The 24,650-nt window shown below is 39.4% G+C and overlaps 1 protein-coding gene and 1 long non-coding RNA gene across 4 annotated transcripts in view; one reads left to right on the top strand and one right to left on the bottom strand.

The window, feature by feature from the left end:
• Positions 1-24,650, bottom strand: part of PDE5A (phosphodiesterase 5A) — a 130,332-nt gene that overhangs the window by 62,413 nt on the left and 43,269 nt on the right. Inside the window, exon 1 of one of the 3 annotated variants that reach the window (XM_038178861.2) lies at positions 188-489. The exons of 1 other annotated variant lie outside the window; for it this stretch is intronic. In XM_038178861.2, coding sequence (XP_038034789.1) covers positions 188-291 — 104 coding nt within the window. In that variant the 5' untranslated portion in view covers positions 292-489. Of the gene's footprint in view, positions 1-187; positions 490-24,650 lie in introns of those variants that run through there. One more of the 3 variants, XM_005013504.6, reaches the window with a different exon arrangement.
• Positions 1-24,650, top strand: part of LOC140002474 (uncharacterized) — a 107,532-nt gene that overhangs the window by 74,913 nt on the left and 7,969 nt on the right. The window lies entirely within an intron of this gene.

The following is a 24,650-nucleotide window of genomic DNA, read 5'->3' as shown; positions in this document are numbered from 1 at the left end:
AGAACAGCCCCCCAGGGGAGCCTGTCCCGGAGCCGCCGCCGGCTGCTTTCGGTCTTTGCTCTTTTCGAGGGTGGGGGTGGGGGAACGGCTTTTTGCTTTCCTTCGGGGGACAGCGAAGGAGAAGCGAGGAGCGCCCTTTCGCCGCCGAGGAAGGCTCTGCCTCCGCCCGCCGCCTCGCCAGCCTTACCTTGTGGCTTTCCTAACAAAGTAGGAGCGGGCGAAGTCGCAGTGATCGTCCAGCCACGCTTCCACCGCTTCCTGCTCCGGCGGGGGGCGGCAGCTGAGCTCCATGCTCCGCTCCCACAGCCCTGCCCGCTCCCTCCGACCCCCTTCGGCGCCGCCCGACCTCCTCCGGCCGGGGGCCGCCCCCGCCCGGCGCCCAGGTGCTCGCCCGAAGCGGGCGGGAGGAAGCCCCGGCCCCGCCGCCGCACCTCAGCGCATCCCCGGCCCGCGGCGGGCAGGCGGCTCCACCTCCCGCAGCGCCCCCGCCCTGCTCGGCACGGCTCTGCCCGGCACGGCTCGGCTCGGCTCTGCCCCGCACGGCACCGCTCAGCCCCGCCGCGGGGCACCGGCAGCAGCCCCCCTGCCCCGCCGCCCCCGCTGCTCGGCGCTGAGGAGGGCGGCGGCAGGAGGAGGCGTCCTCCGGGTGCTGCTTGGCCGGGGCAGGGAGAAACCCCAAAGCGATGAAGAAGGGAATTGTTCGCCAGCCGAGGGAACACCTCCCCGCCTTCGGTTATTTGCCCTTCAAGGTGTGGCCTGGCGAAGCCCGCTTAGAGAAAGCGGTGAAATCGGGAGGCTCCGTGGAGTGATTCACGGTTGGGTGTCGATATAAGCCCTGGCTTTTCGATCCTTCTTGCCTCCAGCGAGGCTTTTAAGTTCGCTTTAGACACTCAATGAACGCAGCCTCGCTCTGAAGATGCTCCAGACTCACAGCTACTTTTTTTTTCCCCTCTGATATTAGCAGGATTGAAAGTCTGGGTTAGTGCTGAGCATCACTTTCCTGTACTGTAGTTCCACTCTATCATGTGCACGCTTCTACAATAATTTACCGCATTCCCAAAAAACCTTACGTGAAGTATGATGCACAGGCACAGTTTCCTGTGTCATCACATACAATATCTTTGGAGGTTGGTATCAGTAACAAGTAGCAGCAGGTTTCTGTGGAAAGGGATATACAGGGTCTTTAAAATGATTCTCCTGTATGATAAACTGAGAAAGAGAATAGAAAGTAAAGGGTTTTCTGCCCCTCTTAAAGCCTTTCAGTGTATGCAGGGTGCTCAGACATATAGCATGCATCCCCGCACACCTTTGTGATTTTTGGCAGTGCACGTAGAGACTCGCCTCCAGCCCCGGCAGGAGAGGGGGATTCTGCAGCATGAGCAGAGGCAGCGGCAGGAGCTTCACGGCAAAGGGATTAAGAGCCTGTCCCTGAGCTTGGGGGAATTTTTTTCCTTCTGTGTCTTTGTGTAACATCTGTCTTTTGGCTTCAAGAGTTTGTGTAATACGAGCGCACAGCAAGGGAAGGTTTACATCAACATAACTCTGTTGTTCAAGGAATCTCAGGAGAAATGTTCACGGTGACCAAAGAGCAAGATGTGAAGATAAACTGGTTAAGACATGCCACAGGAGTCAAGCCACTAGTCCAGGCAAAGAGAAATCTTTCAACAGGGAAATTCAGAATTATCAGGCAAACCACATAAAGAGACAACACAGCAATAAATGAAGTTGATGTTTAGTGTCAAAACCTGGAAAGTATGGTATGTTAGAAAAAAGAAGATAAACCTGCCCTGGAACTCGTAGATTTCTAAATTAACTGTTTCAGTCAGGAAAAGACTTTTGAGGCTACGCTAGACATGGCAATAAAAACTTCTAAGCTGGGCAAAGCTTTCAGAAAACAACACTATGTTAGAATGCTTAAGAAATACAAGAGAAATGTAAAATACAGAATTATAAAATGCAGATTCCATAAATATCAACAAGCAGTTCCCAGAATATCTCATAATGGTTCCTTAATACTGCTCATCCCATCTCAAAGCACAATTGCAGAATTATCAGAGGTGGTCTAGATGGGAAAGCTAGGAATAAGCAAACAGATGGAAATCTCTCTTCTGTAAGGAGACAGGAGATTGTTTACAAAAGGATGAATGCAAATATATAATTTGATTACTGGTATTTAAAATAGAATAGGATTTTCTCTCTGTCTCATAGGAGAATAACAAGGTAATGGTCAATGATATTATGTCAGCTGCAATATGTACCATCTCAATTCGTATAATTAGGAGGAGCACTAATAGAAATAAGCATGTTTACTGTAGTAGCATTCAGTAAAGCCCAGTCAAGAACAGATATGTGTTGTAGTGAGCCCCATAAACAACAGCACTGAAGTCTAGGCTGGCTGAGAAGTAAGTGTACAGCATCCCTGTTCATGCCACAAGGTCCTGGGACCCTGTAGGGTGAAGCTGCCTGGACTGTGGATAGCTGCCCAGGCTGGGGGAGCATGTATGTGACTTTGTACCAAAGGAGTTGGGCAGGACAGCAGCACCCTGCGCTTTGCTCAGGGTTGATGGCCTCTCCATTATCCATCCTACAGATAAGAATCAGTAAAGCTGATGCAGATGGTTGTCTTCCTGTGAATTCTGTGGTAAAACATCAGTTCAACAGACTAAGGAATAGCATAGTCTTTCCCAAAAGAAACAAAAATGGAATGGTTGGGGGGAAAAAAAAGGATACTTTCTCCATACCCAATGAATTTTCATGAATAATAATGAACATGCTGTTTTCATTTTTAAGGTGACGGGACAGGGTGAAGGCCAAACATAACAGAGAAGTGAATGGTAAAATTGGAAAAAGTCTTGCATGGTTTTGGCTTCAAAAGTGCTGTGAAAAAGCTCCATGTATCTTAACTCACACCCAGCTTTCCAGTTTGTTTCCAGAACTTGGATGACAGAACTGATGTGCGGTAGCTGTAAACATGAAAAGGATTTGTGGTAATGACACACAAATAAATATGTCCGGTTTAAGTTTAAAAGCTACTTGTGGCAAGGCAGGGTGCTTGTGAGCTCAGTATAGAAACCAGAATGCTTTTCCTGCACAAGGCCTTTCTATAGCGGGACCGGCTGAAAGAAAAACTTTTTAGCTGAAGTCTTTGTTTGTATATTTTGCAAATAGTGTAGCATAAGGAGATAAGGAAGATGGGATTTTTTTTGGTATGTGCAAGGCACATAAATCAGAGATGCTGCTAACTCATGATCAGATGTAAGAACAAGTATTTATATAGAACAAATAAGTTTGTAATCAGAGAATTATTTCTAAAATATTTATGCTGAAAGAACTCTTTATTTATTTAAACATATTAGAAACTCATTTATTTCTATAACATTCCCCTTTAAAATGGAAGAAAATAAGGTTTCTAATGTCACCATGGTTGACTTATTTGTCTGACTTACTCATTAGATGAATTGGAGCAACATTTAGCATTGCTAAGAAGTGGGAATTGGCTGTCTTTCTACCATCCCTTAAATCTGGAAAACAGTTGGACCTTTCTGGCTCCTAAAACAAGTTTAGGACTGTACTAAATTGCCAGTGAGGCTAGAATATGGTAAGGTAGAGGAATCTATCCTACTTCTTTATTTGCCAGCACTCTTACACACACATGCAAACACGCACGCAGTGGAAGAAGCCTAATATTACTAAAGCAAGTTTCCATTTCCCTCCCATTACTTAAGTTGTATGAAGAGGATAAAATAGCAACCAAAATCTAATTCATTTAAAATCTAATTGTTACTTCAGTGATGAAAACACTAAATCATGAGAATGTCTTATCAGCTCCTTCTCTCAGTCCTTTCAAAATAATTACTGGAAATGCTTCCGAAATAAACATAGTTTTGCAGAGCTGCTCACTCATTGCATAACCTGCCTTCTCCTCTGGGATACCATTGCATATGTCCTACAGGAAGCCATGTAAAATAGTAGCTTCCTCCTATTTTGATTTGAATGTGATTGAGCATTTGCGTCAATCAAAGTACCATGCAAAATTGCTGTTAACCTCAGGAAAGCAGTGGCTTTGCAAACTTGTTTGTAATACACAGACATTTGTCTGGAAAATACTGTCTCCTGAAAATTTGGAATTTGAGTTTAACATATTAGCATTTAATATGTTAGTTGACCAGTGTGCTCAAATTTTAACCTCTTCTACTTTCTGTTGAAAGTCTCAGAATAAATTCGAAGACTGTTACCAAGTTTCTCTCTTTTCCCCAGCTTTCTCTCCTTTCAGCTAAGTAGTGCCAGTTATTTCCATTCCTCCTTGAATGGCACATTTTTTAGCCCCCCAGTCATTCTTTCTCACTGTGGACTTTTCCCAGATCATCTCTGCCATTCTGGTGGTGTCGCATCGAGCTAGGATCAAGTAGTCCAGTTGAACACAAATCAATAATGAATGAAGTGGAAGGGATATTTTGGGTACCTTGCAGGCTACATTCCTGCTAATATAGTCCCCCCTTGGGTATGTCTTCTTGGCAGCAGTCTGATCTTGTTGACTCATGGTGACCCACTGTACTCTATTCCCTTTTTCTAAATAGTTGCCGTGTTGTCAGATGTTCCCTGTGCACCTGTTTACTTCTGCTTAAGTGCACTTTCTTTTTCTTTAACCTTTTTAATTTCATCCTCTGATAATGACCCACTTCTCCAATTTACCAAGGTTATTTTGAATCCTATGCCTGTCCTCCAGTGTATTCTTTGCCTCAGCAAGCTTAGTGCAAATTTGCTGAAGGACACGGGGCTGGGCAATCACCGGGATGATGCAGCTAGGCAAAAATGGACTTCTGAGCATGATTCCTTGTTTAGTTAGCTAGTTTCTTGTGCTGACATGCCAGACCCACATCTTCAATGAACATGTAGACACAGCCCTGATTTAAGCAGGGAGGTTATGCGTGGTTGTGTCACAAGAGACAGAAGCAAACCCAGTGTACTGACTTGTTCAAAGGGCCAGGCTACAATCCCCTTCAAATGTCCACCCACATAGTCCATTTCCAGTTGCATTCAGCAGACACTTCTGGGCTTCTAACATGTTGAAAATTGAAGCTGTGATCAACCTGTTCTGTTTTTTAACTCAGATACAGAGTTTGACAGAGTTTAAATAGGAATTAGTAGGTAAGTAGGAAACTTATGTAGGCCAGATTTCATTCTAGGCCTTCTCGTTGCACAAGGAACTTTTTTTTTTTTTTTTTTTTTTTAAATTGGCATAATACATAGTTTATTTTTTAACCATCTTTTTAGCAACTACTAGCTAGTTAGTTAATAGGTGTGTTTAGTAGTAATTCTTTTAGTGTTTGTCATCTCAAATTTAAGTATTAGGTTTGTATGTAACCTTTCAGATAAATATGAAGACAAAGTATAAGGGCATTTTTCTTAATTATGGTCGCTGGAAGAAGGAGACCTCAACATGCAAATAAAAAAGTGATGGACTATATAAAGCTAAGATTATTCAGATGTTTTTCAGGTACAGATCCTTGCAACTGGGACCACTCTCTTTTAGGATTGTATGGGCTGCTTCAGTGTATATGAGGAGGAGAATTCTGAATCCAGTGTAGGCTGAAGTGTGTTACTCTGATGGTGATCTCTTCATATTTTCCTAACAGTATGCCACAGAAACTCACCCAAAAATTCAGTGTTAATGCAAGGCTTTAGAAAGACTGTTGTTTTTATATAGGGACTTGAATCCAACATGTCTTCTAGTATGTTGTTCACACAGTTAATTTTCCTTGCTACTGAATGTTTCTACCATTTTGCCTTTTCATTTATCTGTCTTCCGTAGCATGTATGGATCCTCCTGTTGGTTTTTGTTTGTTTGCTTCTGATAGATTAGAAAGCCATCTACTATGCCATTTATGTATTCAGAGACCATAATTCTCTGATAAACTTCTCACAAATGAGTTTCTAAAGACTCCCTGTCATCGCACATTATTAGTATAGTTTCTGTCAGTACAAGGCCTTGCTTTTCTGGAGATGCTGTAATCAGCACATTTTCCAAGTAATGATCTCTCTGAAATCATTGACAGTTGTAATAGTACCAACAACACCTACCTCATCATGTGCAATAAGAGTAACTTTTGCATGTTGCCTACAGTTTGCTTTGAGAACTCAGGTCTACTTGGGTCTACTGTTACCATTTATTTCTTTTCAGAGTCACTGCTTTTTATAACATCATCTTCCATCCTGGATATGAGACCTCTGTTCTTTGTTCTTTGATGAACAATTTTGTCTCCTCTGTGTTAAAATATAGTCCAGACCTTACTAAGTAATCTTAGTTGGTCTGTATTAATGGCCTGCCCTTCCCGTTATTTATCACTATAACTTTTTATCATTTGCATCTCTTTTCAGCAATAATTTTCTATTTTTGTTAACATCATTCAGTATGGTTTGGGTCCACTTAATACAGACCACATTTATAGTATACTTTTTTTTTTTTTTTAACTACAATATCTGTAAATCATAGAATCATAGAGTCATCGAGATTGGAAAAGAACTTGAAGATCATCTGGTCCAACCATCCCATTACCACCAGTATTACTCACTAAACCATATCCCTAGGGTTATGAGTCAAAGTCCTAGAGAAATCTGTATGAGTTTCCTTTATCAAACAGATACATAATCTCATGGGAAAACAGGAAGTTTTTTTCTGACAACCCAATTTTCTATCTAACTATGTTGACTGGCGTTAATTGTACTATCATCCTTTAATTGTACACTGATTGCTTCCTGTACCAGCCTTTCCATCAGTTTTCCTGACGTTGATGTCAGACAAAATGATCTGCAATTTCCTTATTAAATAATGGAACAATGTTTGCTTCTCTTCTGTCTTTGGGATCTTGCCTGGGATTTCAAGACATGCTTTTCTGAGTTTGGTTCTTTTAAATTTTGTCTTACTGAGGCTCTAGGGCTGTTAAACTGGTATTATTTTACTTCCTGATGTTTTGGAATCTTAGTGGTGAGCATATGATTTCTGCCTCAGTAGATCCCAAGGAATATTTCAGTGGCGCAGAGCTGGTCAATCATTCTGTTTGTTACTATCAATACGAAATCTTCATAGTCCAGGATATAACATGCAAGAATATGTTTACGTGGTTATTTTCATTACTTCTGTCTTACCATGAAGAGGGAAAACTGCTGTGTAATCAGAAACTCTGTGAAGCATCTGCTATATACTAAGGTGCCCTGTAAATTTGTATCACAATGAAGTCCCACTACAAATAGAAACAAGTAATAGATTTGGCTAGTGCCAAATTTTTTAAGCATTTTATGAATCTAATGTTATACTTTCACTGACATTATTTATTTAGACTAATAGGAGATGATCTTGTCCAGATTCCAAAGTAATTAATCTGCTTAACATTTCCCAGTGGAAGACATTTTTGAAAGACAAGGTATTCCTTTGACCAAGCTTAACTGTACTTAACTGAATAAATTAACTCTTTTTAACCCATTATAAGTAAGCATACTTTAGTTACTGATTTACTGATGAGAACAAACTTCATTGGTGTTCTATATGCATTACTGATTCTGGAAAAATAATTATGAAAAAAATCATTGCTACACTTTCTAAAGAACACAATTGGAGTCAGGATTTCTTTGTACTGGAAGCTGTGCAACAAATATATCTCTGTCTTGGGTGGGTACATCATCAAATATATATATATATTTTTTTTAAGTTACGGTAGAGTGGTTAGAGTGGAGGTTTGGACCCAGTCCAATAAAAAGCCTACAGGTAAACACAGAATATATCACTGAAGTATTATGCATAGGGCATAAAAATGTTTTCAGGGCATTTTAGGAATTTGTAGACATAGTCTGTTAATTAAGTAGTGTCAATCTATGGCTGGGAAAGTTCAGCAAAAATTAAACAATAAAGAAGATGAATAGAAAGATTACTTACACATAACATTGCAATTATAACCTAAAAGTATAACCACAAAGCATTCAGTGTTTTGAACAAGCAAGGTAAATGTGTAAGAGATAAGATTGTATCTAAGGAAAACCATGGCGCTGATAAGGCAATATATGGGCTTGTATGGCATTTTAATTATACTCAAGAATGAAATGTATGAGAGTATTCTCATGTAATGAGAATTTATAAGAACCTCTTCAATCTCATATATTGAGATTGAATACTCATCACTGTATTTATTGTATTATGTTACAAATACTTGTAAACGAATGTGTCTCTATTTCTGGATCCTATTATTATTGTTGTTGTTATTATTATTATTATTATTATTATTATTGAAGGGGTATGGCATGCTCAGGATCCTTGCGTTTTCTCCTTCCGGTTTCATGACCATCCCTCAAGACATTTGTGGTGTAGACATTTGTTCAGCCAAGGGAGTCTGAATGAGTCTATTCAGTGTACCACTCACTGCTGATCCCAAATCAGCAGAAATCTGATGAAAAGGTGTTCCCTCCAGTGTCTGCTCATGCTGCCTTATAATTTGTTTTTAAGCTTTTGCTGACCTGAGGATCTAGGTAACTAGTTTCTGTCTAGTAAATAGAAGAAAACTGTTGTAGAGCAAATTAGTGAAATGGATCTTTAGATTCTCCCGTTAAATAGCTTTGGGTCAGCACCACCCTGCCTTCCTGAAGAAGCAAATCTGTATTTTTCAGGAAAATAGTGAGTAATCTAAGAGCTATACTAGGTCCACATTGCAATATCTTTTCAAGCTTGATGCTCCATTTCTCAAATTGGTACTTACATTTAATCACTGGAAAGTTGCATTCTGTTCAGTTTCTGAGGCAGGGCCTGTCCCTGGCCATGTGGTTCTGCAGCATTGAGCATAATTGGACCTTCAAGTGCCATTGCTAACACAAATGACAGAATAAAACATTTTTCCTTGGAACTCAAATACAAATTGCATATCTTAAAAGCTTTTCTATTAATTAGTGTCCTCCCATTATATCTGTGAAGACAGATAGTTGTCCCTAGTCCTGTACTACACATGGCTTTAACAAAATGGAAAGATCTTGTGATTTGACTTAGGACAGTGAAAAAGTTTTTCTCATACATAGCTAAAATCACAACAGATGAGTCACTTGCTTTTTGTATTGTGTTTATCCTTCTAAGCCACCAGGGAGCTAAATTTTAATGCTTCCCACAGTTGAGGGGCTACCCAGCTACTTCTGACAGCTTGTGCCATCTCTAGGAGAGCAGTGGTGTGCTGTGGGCTGTAGGCAATTTCTGATTCTGGAAAGTGGCAACCCTGACTTTGTGTCACTTCAGAAATTTCAGCCAGCATTCACTTTGGTACCATATGAAAATGTAAACTGTGGCTTTCATTCTTGCAAAGCAAAATAGTCTCCTGTCCAACAGAGGAGACAAGTACCTCTTTCAGATTAAGAACGCTAGCTGCCCACCCCACTTTTAGGCCTTCAGTGAAGATTATAGACTGAGAGGAATGAGACCACGTGAGAACAAAACTGCCAGAAAGAGCTAGATAGATGGGGACAGTGATATGGAAATAAGCATGCAATACTGCTAGCAGTCAGGAATATTAAGGGGGCTCTTCATGAGCCTAAACCTCCTGCCAGCTGCCTGCAAGCCACGAGCCACACCTGACCATCCATCTGTCTGTCTGGTCTCTTTCAGAGACCTGAAGAAAAAAAATATTTAATTTTTATTTGATCTGGTTGAGTTTATTTTGTTTTTCTTTTATTTCCCATGTAAAATGGTTATGTGGAAGCAGAAGTTGTTGTGGTGTTCTTGTTGCTCAAATAATACCATGAGCACTCTTGAAAAACCCAAATGCGGAGCCTGTGAGGAGAGCTGAGTGTGGCTGGGTTGATGGGCTGCAGCCTTCCCCGTCAGCTCACCCTGTGCCGAACACATACACATCCTGTGCTATTTTGATCCTTTCCACAGGAGGCCAGAGGTGCAAAATGGACTGCAATTCAGGATTTGTCTGCGTGTGGTACACGGTCTTTATATGTCATTTCGTTTTCCTTTGATAGTGACCTAGCAGAGCTCTTTCTGTGTGTTGACAGCTGACTTTACAGATCTTGTGAGGAAATGACAGTGCTGACTAGATTTGTATTGACATGATTGAGTTCTGTGTTTACGGCAAAATGGAAAATGTATATATGTATGTATATATATGAATATACAACAAACAAACAAACAGACAAACCAAACAGAAACTAAAATCCTGTAATGCTCATATCCTCTAATATAGGAAGAAAATATAGGAATTTAAGCTGATTTTAAGCTAGTCACTAAAGTAGAAAGCAAAAGCTGGAAGTGCCCCAGTGCTTTCCAGCCATAAAAACTTGTAGAATGTAGATTTTAACACAGATACAACCCTGCTGAGCGTTCAGCTGAAACATGCATAGTACTATTGTTTTCATTTGTTAAGAGTCCTTATTTGCTGCAGTTGTCCCTGAAGGGTTAGGCTGTTTCTCATTCAGAGTGGCTCAAAGCATTAAGACAGCTGGGTCACTTCACATCTCAGTGGGAAAGATTCAGAATGAAACAACCTCTCTCATTCAAAACTTGAGGTTTTTTTTTTTTTTTTTGTTTGTTTGTTTGTTTGTTTTCTTTTTCCAGGATTCTTGCTGTTTCTGAAGAGCTATGCTCATTAATAGTAGTATTAAATAATTTCTGAAGCCCTTGCTAAAATTAAAAAGAATAAATAAGGTGCAAGGTTTTTCACTTTGTGTGTTTATCTACATCTGTCAATATCTGTCAGTTCCTTTAACTCCAGGATCCTTCAAATCCTGTAGCCAGCATCAAACAAACCTGATGGAAGGATAAAGATAACAAAATAGTGTGAACATCTCAAAGAATAATAGCCCAATTGAAGAGACACACTATTAATGCACTCATTGAGAGTCAGAGCCTCTCAGGAGACCACAATACCACAGCAGAGAGCCTTGCAGAGACCTGAAGCTTCAGCTGGAGGTCTGCACCATCCCAGGCAGCCTTTAGACAGTGAGGTCTTTCCTGCGTGGGCTTTTTGCTGCCTGGAGCATTAGCATAAATCAATTAAAAATCTGTTACTCACAAAAAACTAAACACAGTTGCATTTGTTCTGATGGTCCCAGAACAAAGAGCTCTTCTACTTCAGGCTGGAATCTACCTGCTCTTTTGCTTCTTTGCCTCTGCTAACATTGAACTTAAATGATTCTTATCCACTCCTTGCAAATCAGTATGTAGATAGCCTAACATTTCCTTCCTATTTTTAATTCCTGTATGGAAGGAGTCAAAGAGATGTCCCTCTGCATATTGCCCATCACCCTATCAATATCCTTCCAATCTAAAGATCAAGGTTTTTTTTTTTTTTTTTTTTTTTTTTTTTTTTTTTTTTTGTGTCTCTAGTGTTCTTATCACATTTCATCACATTTCATTTGTGTTCTTATCATCACCAGTGCTTGAAGATATCTTTCACAGCTTCGCAAAAGCACACTATCTGCTCGTATTCAGATCTTCCACAGAAAACTCCTTTCATAGCGCTTAGAAATAGAAGTTAATAGCAACAGAGAGCTATCATTATCTGAACATGCACACTAGTGGTTCTGATTTATTGCTGCCCTTTTGATCTCACTGTATACTTCTCACAGAGCTGTACTTCTTCATAAAGGTCCTTGGGACATGGAGTGGGCCTTTGTGTTTTGTCCATAGTATTGTTTCTGTTCTCTGACTGAATGTCTTGACCTTTAAAAAGCAAATCTGAGCCTGCCAAAATGTGTTTTATTTAATCAAGAATCTAATTCACAGATAGCAAATCTCTGTTAACAGGCCTGAAATTCACTCTGTGTACTGTTCATGCCAATCTAACATTGCCTGCACAAATGTTCATTAAGCTCAAATAAAAAGAGCTGTAAACACAGACGAGGAGGCCTTCAAAAGGATGAGAAAATCTTTTTCTTAATAACTACTTTCTTTGCACTGATAAAAGAGGTAATTAAGGTTAAGATTAATCTGTTTTTATTCAAAAAAATTATAAAAATATAGCTGATACTTCACTCCTCAGCATAGCACATTGGTCACCAAGTTAAGCACAATACAACAAAGTGAAAGAAATTAAAGAAAGCCATTAAAGGTAAAGACATTTGTGTAATCAACAACAATGTTCCCTCCAGTACAAGACATTACTGACCACCAGAAAGCTGGTTGTACTGCAGGCTTTGATGGTTTTCACTGACTACAAAGTAGAATGCAAACTTCTACATAAATCCTTGGGTGCTAACACAGGAACGCAGCTGTGTAATCTGAGCCATCTGACCCTGGCAAAGTATCAGACTTTCAGCTCATGGCCTAAAGAAATTATTAAAAAATAAGTGCTGGGAGGAGTACTTGTTTGTTAATGTTGATCAGATTAAAGAAGTGAAATAACCAAAGCAATATGAGCAGCACATAAAAGCAGAGGAGTGAAAGGAAAAAAATGCTTTTGAAGTGTGCCCCAGGCTCTCTTGGAGAGCCTCTCATCGATCTCCCTTCCCATTCACCCTGTCAAACAGCTGGCACGGTGTGTGCTCTGCGGGCAGGCGAGCAGCATCATTCATACAGCTGTGCTACGTGGAGCACAGATGCTTTCACTTGTGCTTGGTAGTTCCTAGCCAGCTTCCAGAGTTTTGGCAGAATGCTTCACAGATGTCTGACACACACAGATGAGACAGAAACTCATTGAAAAGGGATATGAGTTAAAACATGGACTCCTCTTACTGTTGGCTTTATCAGACTCTAAGGTCCGTCTCTGTGGATCTGATAGGAAACGATTTTCGTACTTCGAATTAAAATTCCTTCTCAGAAGTTACTTATCTCAGCAATTAAGGAAAGAAGCCCTTTCTACTTTATTTTTATGTAAGGGCTTTGAAATGCTTGTGGAGGCACTGATCTGTCACTGGTAAGTTTGAGGTCCTCATCCACAGAGCACAGTGTATAGCTCACTCATTAATGTGCCCGAACTGCAACTTAGATTTCCTTGTTCTAGATGAGTCTCAGCCTGTTCACATCTCTTGGCTCCCTCAGGACACTGCAGTTTTGCCAATAATGAAAGTAGTAATGACTTTCTTATGTTAACACAGTCTACTGGAAAGCGGCTGGAATAAAAAAAATCTCACTTATTGCACACTGCCGAAAAGCCTCCAGATGGGTGGTGGGCTTTGTTCCTACTAACTAGAAAGTTTCCTTGAAAGAAGAAAGCTTGAGGCAGCATATGCTATTCACTTAAGTGCGTGCTCTCCTATTATTTGTGGCTTAACTCATGCACTATGCTTGGCTGCTCTGCAGCATCTGATTCTCTTGTTCAGTGCTGCTGCTGGGCATCTCGGCAACCAAGCGGAGGTGTGAGGCTGGAATTGCATCCTTCTGTTCTTCACAGTACCACACGTCTTCTCAATGCACACATTTGCTGTGACTAAACCACCAGGTCAAGAGCTGTTTTCCTCCGGGCAGTTGCACAGAGCACTCTGTCTGCCCGGTCCTTGCCAGCATTTATGTAGAAGCAGTAGGAAAGCTACTGGGCTTAATGCTCGTAGGGGAGAGTGCAGAATTCAGACCAGAGACCTTTCCCATTATTCCTAAGAACCAAACCTATCCCATGAGATGTCAGTAGACACTGAGGTGGCCCTATGCACATTTATAGGAAAAGGTAAAAAAAAAACACACAGCAAATTAATGAGTGACAACAAGTATTTTAACAAGAGAATCTATTTTTTTTTCCTTTTCACCACATGTTATGCAATGTACAGTGAACACTGTATTTGCTGGCAAAGGAGGGAAGTCTGGGAAATCTATTCATTTTCCTCCACATTTAAACAAACAGTTTCTCATAACCATGACCAAGAAAGGAAGCAAAAGTACTTAGCAAACTTATATTAAGTGTTCTTACTCAATGTTTATATTTTGTTCCTGAAAAATATACTGACTGTATTGATAGCATAGTAGCATTCAGTTCCTGCAGTCTGATGTGGGAGAGGGCTCAGTGAATATTTTTAACCTTGTATGGAAAGTTAATTTTGTTTTCAAAATACCTGCAGCTCGGTACAGTCTGAGCCATTCTGAAGCAAAAATTGTGGCCTTCAAAAAATGTTCGTATGACTCCCATAAGCTAATCATATCTGGGAGAAAGAAGCTGGTAGTGCCCAGAGATAAGATGCCCTCTGAGGAAATCTAACACTTCCCCTATCTTTCTAGTGTTATGGTAATGTGATTTTAAGATAGAGGTCTTATAAACACCAAGGAAACTCCTATCGGGAGATGACTTCTTTCATCCAGAAAGCTGTCTTGGGTTGATTCCAGATTGCTACATAATGCCATTAGTAGCTAAGGTTTTACAGATTTACAACCAATGGGTAAAACTATGATTTCATTTACTGATCTGGGAGTTTCTGAAGATAAACACCAGTATTTATGAAATTGTATTCTATTCCCATAAGTCTGTACTTTCAGGTATTGTGCAAGAAGTTCCTATCGTGGGAAATGCAAATCAAATTTTAAATATGTGATGGAAAACAAAATTTGGTTTTGAAAAGCACAAATATTTAAGTTTTGTTTACTTTGTATTGTCTTCTCATTCATTTTCAACATTTCATGTTACAGTTCCCTTGTCTGTAAGTGAACTACTTTTACTGGTTAAGGATGAGCTGTGGCTTCCAAATGCGGTCTCCTAAGAAGGAGATAATGAAGAATTACTGCTGCATTTTAAGAATACATCTGAAATACTTGAATGAATGATTTATATTTCTTTCTAGAACTTATCACCTCGATCATCACAATAATGTCCCTCCAGCCACAGATGGAATAAATTATAAACAGCATTGCGTGGCAGATCTTGGATTTTTAATGAACAGTGTTGCCATTGTGTGGTTGGTTTTCCTCAGGGATGTCTCCACATCTTTTGCAGAGCAGGAACAAAATGTTTTGCTTTTGCTGTCGACTGCCTTGAGATAAATTAAATTAATTGTAATGAAGATAAAAAGGAAGAATTGTGAAAGACAGGTATTTTTTAGCAAGGAGTGGCTTCTGTGGTTCCAGCTGGAGCACTGGTAGCTTTGGAAACACATTTGGCATGTTAGACTCAACTTCACAGGGCTACTTTGTGTGTGCAAAGCTGTGCTGGATAATCCTTGCAAAAAAACACATTTGAGGATCAGAAGCCAGATCTTTGTCCTGTCAATGCTAGCAGTAGTTTTGTAATATTCAAAATCTCCTAAGATAGAAGCCTGTGCTTAGTTTTAGGACATATTTCTCCTTGGTGAAGAGAACACATTGCACATTACTCTGGTAATGACATATGATGCACAGATTATTGCCTGTCATTGACTTCGCCAAATGCAGTAGAGCAGTAGAAACAGCACTGGCTTACATGTAGGATGGGAAGTAGCTGCAGTGACACCTGGATTCATCTTTGCTGTCCACTTCATGGTCATACTCTCATCATTACTGCAAAACTAAATACATTGGAGAACCACAGTCACTCTATGCAGTGGGTCAAATTCTTCTCTTTTCCCTGTTCTTCTCTAGGAGTTAAGTGATTCAATTCACTAGGGTTTACCTAGATTTATGCCAATGCAACAAAAACTAGAAGCTTATTCAAATCAACATTTTGTTGATCTTCTTTGGGAGATCTGCATCCAAAGTGGTGTTTCTGTCAGAACTGTAAGGAAGTGCCAAATCTAGATGATGCTAATGTGTTTATTTCACCTTGATAGTTTTGCTTTAAAAGCTTTTGCCATGTTTCTTTACACTACCAGATTCAGCTTTTTCAAAAATAACACTTTTAGGACTTGTATACCACAGAAGTGGTCTTGTCTCTGCCTTTACTTCTGTCATGGGAATTCTTAGTACTGTCCATCAGTCTGAATACATGTATCTCTGAGTGGCTAAGACACTGGATGAGCCATAGCAGCCCTGTGAACCATTGCTACTCAGAAAGTGCAGTGATTTGCAGTGAGAACTGAGTAGGTTCTCTCTGTGATCGGACGAACTAAACAGATAACTTCTGGATCAAAGAATATTTGTTCCAATGCCTTAAGTACCTTATTTTCCATAGCTCTGTGAGCTTAATTCAGATTTACATTGGGAAGTGGAGGAGATTCAAGTTCTTTTTGCTCAGGAATAACAGGTATAAAAGTGAAAACAATACAGAGCCTTGACAATTATTTCTTGGCAAGTTCCAACTTCCCATGAGAAGCAAACACACATGCTTTTTTCAAAATGACGCAGATGTCGCCACATATCCATAGCTTGGAAAGACGCAGATGGACTCATGTTTTGATAAATAACAGGCAGTCAGTTTGGAGAGGAAAAACAGTCTTTGATATTTTGTGGCTGTTACTTTTTGATACAGGCATGCAAACAAGGCAGCCCTGCCTTAACAGAGGGACGGCTGGGGTGTACCGTGCAGCACTTCACCCTGCATTTCCACAGCTGCCAGCACTCGCCTTGGAGCCTGGACGTGATTTACCCTGCCTGTGTGGGAGTAAGCATCAGAGGGACCTGGTGCTCAGGTCTGTCCTGATAGCACGGGACAGCACCTAGAAATGGCCAGATGTGTGTGCCACGGAGGCTCAGCACTGGCTGGGAGCTGCTCCTCCTCAGCCTGCTCTACTGTTGGTACCGGCTTGCTCAGCAGAAGGGGGAGTTTCCACCTCACAAATTAACCTGTGCCTGCAGTGGAGACCAGAAATAAAATACCTGTGAAAAGATAGACAGAAAACCTGAGCTGTAAATCAGAGAAAGACACTGGATGTCTTAGTGGCTCAAGTTCTCACTTTCACGAGAAGGGCTGCCAACAGTGCAGTTTCTTGCCATGCCATGCACAAGTAGGATCCTAGTTATGCTTCCATCTGGTTTTCTGCCATTTTTGTCTAATGGCTTATTTTTAGTGGCTTCATATAGAAAGAAGTCAAAATTCCTCCTCTTCATTTCTACCACTGTTACAATCTAGGATTATGTTTTTTACCATTCCTTGTTATTATAACTAATTGTTGTTACAACTGATTATTTGTTATAAATGATTATTACTTTCTGGCCATAAATTAAAACAAAACAGAACAAAACAAAACAAAAAATTGTTCCTGACCAAAATAATGCATAATTTAGCAACTCTCATGGGCAAGAATTTACACTACTTAATTGTCTTTGCCTCAAATGGCTGAGCTGGAAAACAGGTATAAAATATTTATTTTACTTTAGAAAGAGATTGTGAACTTTCTTTCATTAATATTTGCAAAAGCATTCAAATAGGAGGAGTGATACCATGTTGAAGTATTCCTGAGGAGAGGAGAAAGATGTGGTCAATTCACACTATATATTCAGAAATCCCATAAGGAGAAGAGCTCTGAACATAGCCTTGGCACACCAGCCTGCAATGCAGCCGTTGCAATCTGACTGACTTTGCCCAGAAGAAATGCTATAAACATGTGGGACTGGCTTGGGCATAGACTACATTTCACTTTCACTTTAAACTAGAGGACTGATCTCTGATCCTTAATTGTTATTATTCTGTGTACTGGCAATTAAGTTGTTTGATACATGGTTTGATACACAGGGTTTTGGTCTATATTGATTACGAACCAAGGGACAACAGAGGTTACTCTTTTTCCTTGCTGGAGTCTCTACCAGTGAGGGGATGCTATTGCATGTGATCTCTCAGAAACTTCTTAAATCTCTTACCCAACCAGCCTAGAAATACTGATATATATACCAAAAGTTTTCACACACTGCCATGAAGTACTTAATTATTAGGGAAACTTAAACTGCTTTTACCACTGCAAGAATAAAATTGTCCCTTTGGAACTTGCTTTCTATTACAAGGAAAAAAAAAACAACCGACCAAAACCAAAACCAAAACCAAACCAAACCAAACCAAAAACAAAACGAAACAAACAAACAAAAAAACCCCACAACCAACCAACAAAAAAAAACCAACCAAACAAACAAAAAAATGCCTATAATTCTCTCCAGAAACTTCATCAGAAAAAAAAAAAAAGTTTTTTGGGAAAGTTCTCTTTGTGTATGTGTGTGTGAGACATGGAAGTACACAAGTCTCATCTCACTTCAAAGGCAGTTATAGTTAACACGATAATGTAACAGTTGACATATTCTATTGTGTAATGCCCTGGACTGGATGTCAATAGGTCTGATTTCTAACATTTCTTGCCTATGAGCTTATTTCTCCTCCTACATCTAGCCTGTCCCCTAGGAACTAACATTCTAAATTTACAAGGCAGCCTCATATCGCAGATATTGCACAGCTCTAAATACCGGGAAGGATGTAATTTGGTTTCTCAAGTGCTATTGTAACACATATAATAATAATATGCATTACCTTGGGAGGTCAGTTCTCAGTTTTATGGTTAGAATCAAGATGCTAGTGTGGAGTTCAGTTGTCTGGATGAAGACAGCTGTGGGCTATAGAAATGCTATGTGTTTTAAATCTGTAACTTTACCTGTGAGTTTGCAGGCATTTCAAATGTGCTTTATTCTTTGAAGGTGTGTATGAAAGTGTGTGTGCAGGGATGGAATTGGTTAAATAAGTATAAAAGCCTACCTACAAAAGTTGTCTCTGTACATAGGGAAACAGATGTTTCTATAAATTATAAAAGAATCTATGAGTAGTATAGAAAATTATGAGCATTTTAAAGTATTTACTGAAAAATTCAACCCAGCACTAGATACAAATTGGCTTTGGATTCCAAGATTCCAAATAAACATATTTTTGTCTCCATAGATTTATGCAAGCTGTTCTAGTTATTCACTAATTTCCTCTTAGTTCTCAGAGCTGTGTTTATACTTGGTTCATTTGGCCTACTTTAGCATCCTCTTCTACTGCTAGTTCCTAGGTTTGCATTTCAAGTTGGATATTCTTTTGGGGGCGCACAGCACATCAGTCCCTTAAGGGCTAAGTTTGGAAAACACAACATCAATTGCTGTGAGTAACTGTCTTTTGAGTCCACTGAGTTAAATGATGAATTTCCCAAAGCTTTCTAAAGAGCCATTTCCAACTTTAGACTGGGGCATGTGCTCTGCTCTCTGTTTAATAAAGTGACAGGAGGAATTGCCTTAATCAGAAGCTAGAAGAGGAACAATTATGTAGTCAGGTAATTTGAACAACTTTACAAACTAACTCCACGCTGCAGAATAATTTTATTTTCCTCCAGATATTAAAAATATTGATAAGAAATCACTACAAATTATGACTACAAAGTATTCAAACCAACTCATCTGCATTTCTTCTGGCAAAGTTCCAGAGGTCTAGTTTACTCTGACAGAAAAGATTTTTGGCCAGATACTGTGCTGCTATTGCAGCTCCTTTGTTTTAGCACCAGCAAAGAGAAGCAGAAGAGGACCATCCAGCTTTCGTTGGGGCAGAAGCTGAAAAGATCAAGTAGGACACTTGATATTATATTTAAAAATAGCGAAAAAGAAAAAAAAGGCTACTAGCTAAGGTTAGAAGGAATGAGATGTGAGTTCCTTTATGACTACTTTGGGTATCTTCCATGAGATGATTAGAGAAAAATGATATAATTCTGAAAAGATAGCTGAGAAAACCGAAATAGCAGTTATTCTCATGAATGCTTTTGTAGGCAAAGCCTTTCATTATCGCTGTTCAAAATGTGCAAAAGGGCAAAGTAACAAGTGTAAATACATTTTGTTTTTCCTTTGAAGCAATGCCCAGTGTCACTTGAGCTTCATTTTTTCAAGTAAGAATACAATGATACAAACCCAGATGGTGTTTGCTGTTATTGGATGACAGATGTTCTCTTATCCTTGAGATTATGCAGTTAAGTGTAATGCATTTATAGCTGGGTTATGCAAAATACAGAGTATCCTCAGCTCCATTAACCGCAAGGGCAGCTGGAGGGTCTCAGTACCTCCCAGGAGGCGCATAGCACTTAGGAGTCAGGGACCTTATTAGCTGAACTCTTAACCTAAACAATTGTTTTTGAGATGTCCTGATCATCATTTTTTTTTCTGAAATCAGCATTCAGCATCTTTGGTATCGTACTCTAGTGACCCTCTTTAGAGTGAGATCAAAGACCTTATCCTCTTTGCAGAAAATTGATCAGATGCCAAGGAATTGTGTGCCTAAAATGCCTGCTTGATTGATGCAATTATGCGAATGCAGTAATATGACTAAACTATAATCTTATTGAAACACACATATATACATTACACAGAGGTAATAAAGAAAGATAATATAGTCTTAGTGCTGCAGTAGAAAATGCTTCATAAAAACGGAACAGTTTCAGATGCTGGGCAAGTTCCCCCTGAACCTAATGTTGCTGCACTAGAAAAGTATTGGGCAAGCCCTCTAGCCAGCCTGGATGCTAAGTACACTTTGGCCATGGCCATCCTAGAATTATCAATGAGGCTGTCTTTCACCTTCGAATGAGAGTTCTTTAGAAATGGCATCCAGTATTTGTGAACTTCTCAATATGAACCCTGAGATGAGGCTGGCATATGTAGAGAAGTCAAAGTCAGATTTAAAGAGCCACCATATGTGTTTATAAAAGGGAAATACAAACACTGAGTGTGCATACAAATATAATCTTCCTACAAAATTCCCAAAGAAATGCACTTTGCACAGTGGGGCTCTGGAGATTAGCTTTTATTTAACACAGGCACAGATCAGGATCACATTGTGAGAAAGGTCTGCTAAAGTCCTTGTTCCCAGATTTTGTGATCTCAGTTTGAGGTGAGTGGTTTCTAATTTCCAGAATTTGGTTCTATTGTGTTGTGTTGCTCTGAAGTGCCAGTAGAGCTACACTGAGTAACGCCATGCTTGGGTAACTTCTCGAAATGCTAACCCTGTTGCAGTCCCCCTGCCTGGCACAAAGTACTCCTGAGCCCTATTGTCACAGGATCCAAGCACTGCACACTAAGCTCCATGCAGGAAAATCCCTGTTCATTTGTTGATTAGTGAAAATAATGTATGTTAAAAAGTGACTTCTGGAAATTTTGGGGGGTCACGCATTATTTACATTAATCAACTAATGAATATAATTTCCCATTGCATTATCCACTTACTGATGTGGATGTCTCAGATTTCTCTGATACTCCTTATCATTGTCTTCAGTCCTGACTAACATAAATAGGTTACTAGAAAGAAAACTTCATTAACAGTTGTTAGAAGGAGTTTCTGCATGGTATTAGATTGGTTATCAATTTTAAATCATTGAGAAAGTAACCTCTTTGTTATTTTGGGACAGATTTTGTAGTCCAAAGTACAATCACCCATTCTTAACGTATGGATTTTAGGAGATACTCTGTATGGATATAGTTACAGAGCAACTGTAACATAATTTAAGAAAACATGCCTGGGGGTTCATTCAGCCTTGCTTTAAGAGTTCCCAGATTCCTGCTGAGCCTGAGCTTTGACCTTCTGTGAATAGAAACAGGAGATAGTGACTACAAAATGAATACATTTCCTGAGTAACAGAGTACACTATCAATTTTATATTAGTGCATATTAAGAGGATTTTTCAACAGTTAATTACAATATTATTTCATTTTATATTTTGGTGCTACAAATATGATGATTTCTTCATATAAAATTGTAAATTTGATTTAATTGTTGTCTGCATTTTGAAAAGCATATTTTTCTTTGCAGACCATGAAATATCATTTTCTTTCTAAAATTTAATCTCCAAGGAATTGCTGCTTTAAAAAGGAATATTTTATAGCAGCTCACTCTATTTTTTTTCTCTTTTCTAAACAATGCTGTATTTTTATGTAAGCAATAAGCATGCCTGACAGCTGCATGAAAAATATGATGTGTATAGTGCACTTCATTTATTTCTTGACATAAGAGCATAAGTTGAAAAAACACAGCAGTTTATAGGAATTAAGTTACGACATAAAACAGACTACTTATGTCAAGAGAAGGAGACAATTTGCAATTAAAAACAGGGAATGGAGGAGTAGCTACATAGTTCATGCAAATCTTATGTGAATTGTGTAAAAGTATGAAAGCGACTCGCTGTGTTCATATGACAAAATGCAGAGCATTGCCATTCCAGGACAGAGTACACTAACAATGGAGTTGTGTTTCATTAAGGAAGGACCTAAACACTAAATCTCATCAGTGTACAAAAAACATCACTTATGGAAGTCATGGATGTGAAAATGTCTGATCACCTCCTGTGACCTTGTAAAGGTCTAGGGCACTACTTGTTTGAAGCATGCAGTTTCTTGCCACAGCCTGGAAAAGGAGGAAATTTATTATTTTGTAACCTCACCAGGCACTGGTAGGAGTTACAGAATTATGTTAAACAAAGCATATTGTCTGCCTGAAATTATAACATGACTTCAGAGGGGCCAGACCAGCTTGAAATAAGTATTTGAGGTTCAGTACGCTTCAGGCAATTTGCCCAAAATAATGGGTGATGGTTAACAATTACATGTGGTTTTCAAATACCCATCCAAATTTCCCTTGGCGGCTTGACAAGATGGTTAGTTTTTACAATTTTATACCATTAAAATCAGAGGTCAAATAAAGTGTAACTATCCAAACATTAGGCTAATTATTACTACCCTGTGTCTGTAAAGGGCTTTGTTCCATGTCAAGACTTTGACACTTCAGCGTAAATACTATAACTCTCCTCCCCTACCATCCCTCTCTTCCCCCTCCCCAACCCACACACCAAGTGGCATTTAAATAAGGCTCTTCACACTATGTCATAAATATTAATGACATGAAACTCAGGGCTTGGCATTTTGCATTAATGGCCCTCTTCATCACTGTTTCACACCTGGATTGCAGCCAAACCCTATGTAACTGGCTGACATTTTTTAAAACAATGTTAATACTGAAATGAAATAAAATGCTGAGATAATTTTCACAAATTGTTGGCAAACCCTCTTTTCACATTGCATGTTTGGGATGTCAATTGGCATGACTTCTTGAACAATGCCCATGGTGTCTTGGCATGGTTCAACTTCTAATTATGGTTTTTGCCTTTCAGCTACTCCCTACAATACTTCCAAACAAGCCGTGGATAGAAAAATCATAATAAAACTTGGGCTGCTTCTGAAAGAAATAATACAGTTTTCCCTACACTCCAACATTTCTGGTTGTCTCCATACAAGGATTAATGACATTGTTGGTAATAAAAGAAGATTTGTTTCTTAATTCCTGTGGTTACTTGCATCAGTTCTGTCCTTTCAGTTTGAGCTGTACAAATTGTTTGAAGTTGTAAATTAAACAATGAAGTTTTGGGGATATTTGAGACAGTTTTCAAGATTTAGTTTATTGTTTTCTGTCTACTTGAATTAAATACATACAGCTCAGTCTCCAGAATGACACTGACATAGTCCTGAGCAACCTGCTCTGGGTGGCCCGGCTTGAGCAGGGGGGTGGACCAGAAGACCTCCAGAGGTCCCTGCCAACCTCAACTGTTCTGTGACTGTGTGATTCCATGATCCTGTGATGGCTCAATCCTACAAGATAATGAGCCTGCTGAGCAATCTGCCAGATATTGGCACACTTCCTTAAACAGTAAGCATGTGTTTGGCTGTTCTTGCCCTTCATTGTTTAACTGGATAAGGACCAGAATGTTCCTATCTCTTAGGTTTGAGCCTTGAAATTTCTAGACAATTACTGAGAAGCTGAAATTTCAGTAAAACAAGAGGTTTGAATGAGAAAAACAATAATTTGACTTTTCCTTTTAGTAGAAAGTGAAAGCAGAAGGAAGAGAAGCAGAAGCTTGTACAGGGCTCATGGAAACAGGATGTATTTTGCATGTGGCATATGTCATGACTTTCAGTGCTTCAGCTAAACAGGATAAAGAGCAAGCCAAAAGTACAGGATCATAGGGCTATAAGGGACCTGAAGTCATTTAGTTCAAGGCAAAAGCAACAACCTTTGGGTCCTTCATGACAGATACTTGTCAGCATGCTCTGAAGTCTTCACTATGGATACAGAAAACCTCAGTCAAACTCTTCTGCTGTTCATGGTCTTCTCAAAAAAATTTTTTTTGGAATATGTAATCTGAATTTTCTTGCTTGAATTTTGGCCTGTTACTTCTGCAGAGATATAAAGTAGCCTTCTACGTGTCTGAAAGACTGTAATCAAGCCTTCCCTCAGTCTTTTAGGTTAAAAATCCCACTTTTTCTGTATTTTATCATAATTCATATTTTATAGACCTTTTATCATTTTTATTGCTATCTTTGGGACTGTCTTTGACCAGTACATAAATTTCTTGAAGTGTGGTCCCTGACCTAGGCACAATAATCCAGTTAAAGCCTTATCAGGGCTGAGTAGAATGAAGAGTTGATTTGCAAACTTGCATCCTATCTGCATTCCAGAAGGCCATTTCTGTGTTTGCAGCAGCATGTCGTTTTTAACTCATATCTGGTCTGCGGTCAGCTAATTTCTGTATCCTTTCCCAAATGAATTTCTCCATCAATAGCTCTTCCCCATTTTCTCTCAGTATGGTTTCTTATTGATGAGTGTGGTACTTGCACTTCTGCAACATGAAAAATATCTCAAGTTTTCCATTCTTATCTCCAGTTCATCAAGATGTTTTGAATCCTATTTTTGTCCTCTGAAGTAGTTACAATGTACCAGACTACATTTGTCTCTAAATTTAATGAGTCTATTCTCTCATCTGCTATTTGGGTCACTAGTGAAATATTTTATACCACTAGACCCAGGACT

The sequence above is a fragment of the Anas platyrhynchos genome, chromosome 4 (assembly GCF_047663525.1).
Source record: "Anas platyrhynchos isolate ZD024472 breed Pekin duck chromosome 4, IASCAAS_PekinDuck_T2T, whole genome shotgun sequence".
Lineage (NCBI taxonomy): Eukaryota > Metazoa > Chordata > Aves > Anseriformes > Anatidae > Anas > Anas platyrhynchos.
This window is presented reverse-complemented; position numbering and strand designations above follow the sequence as displayed.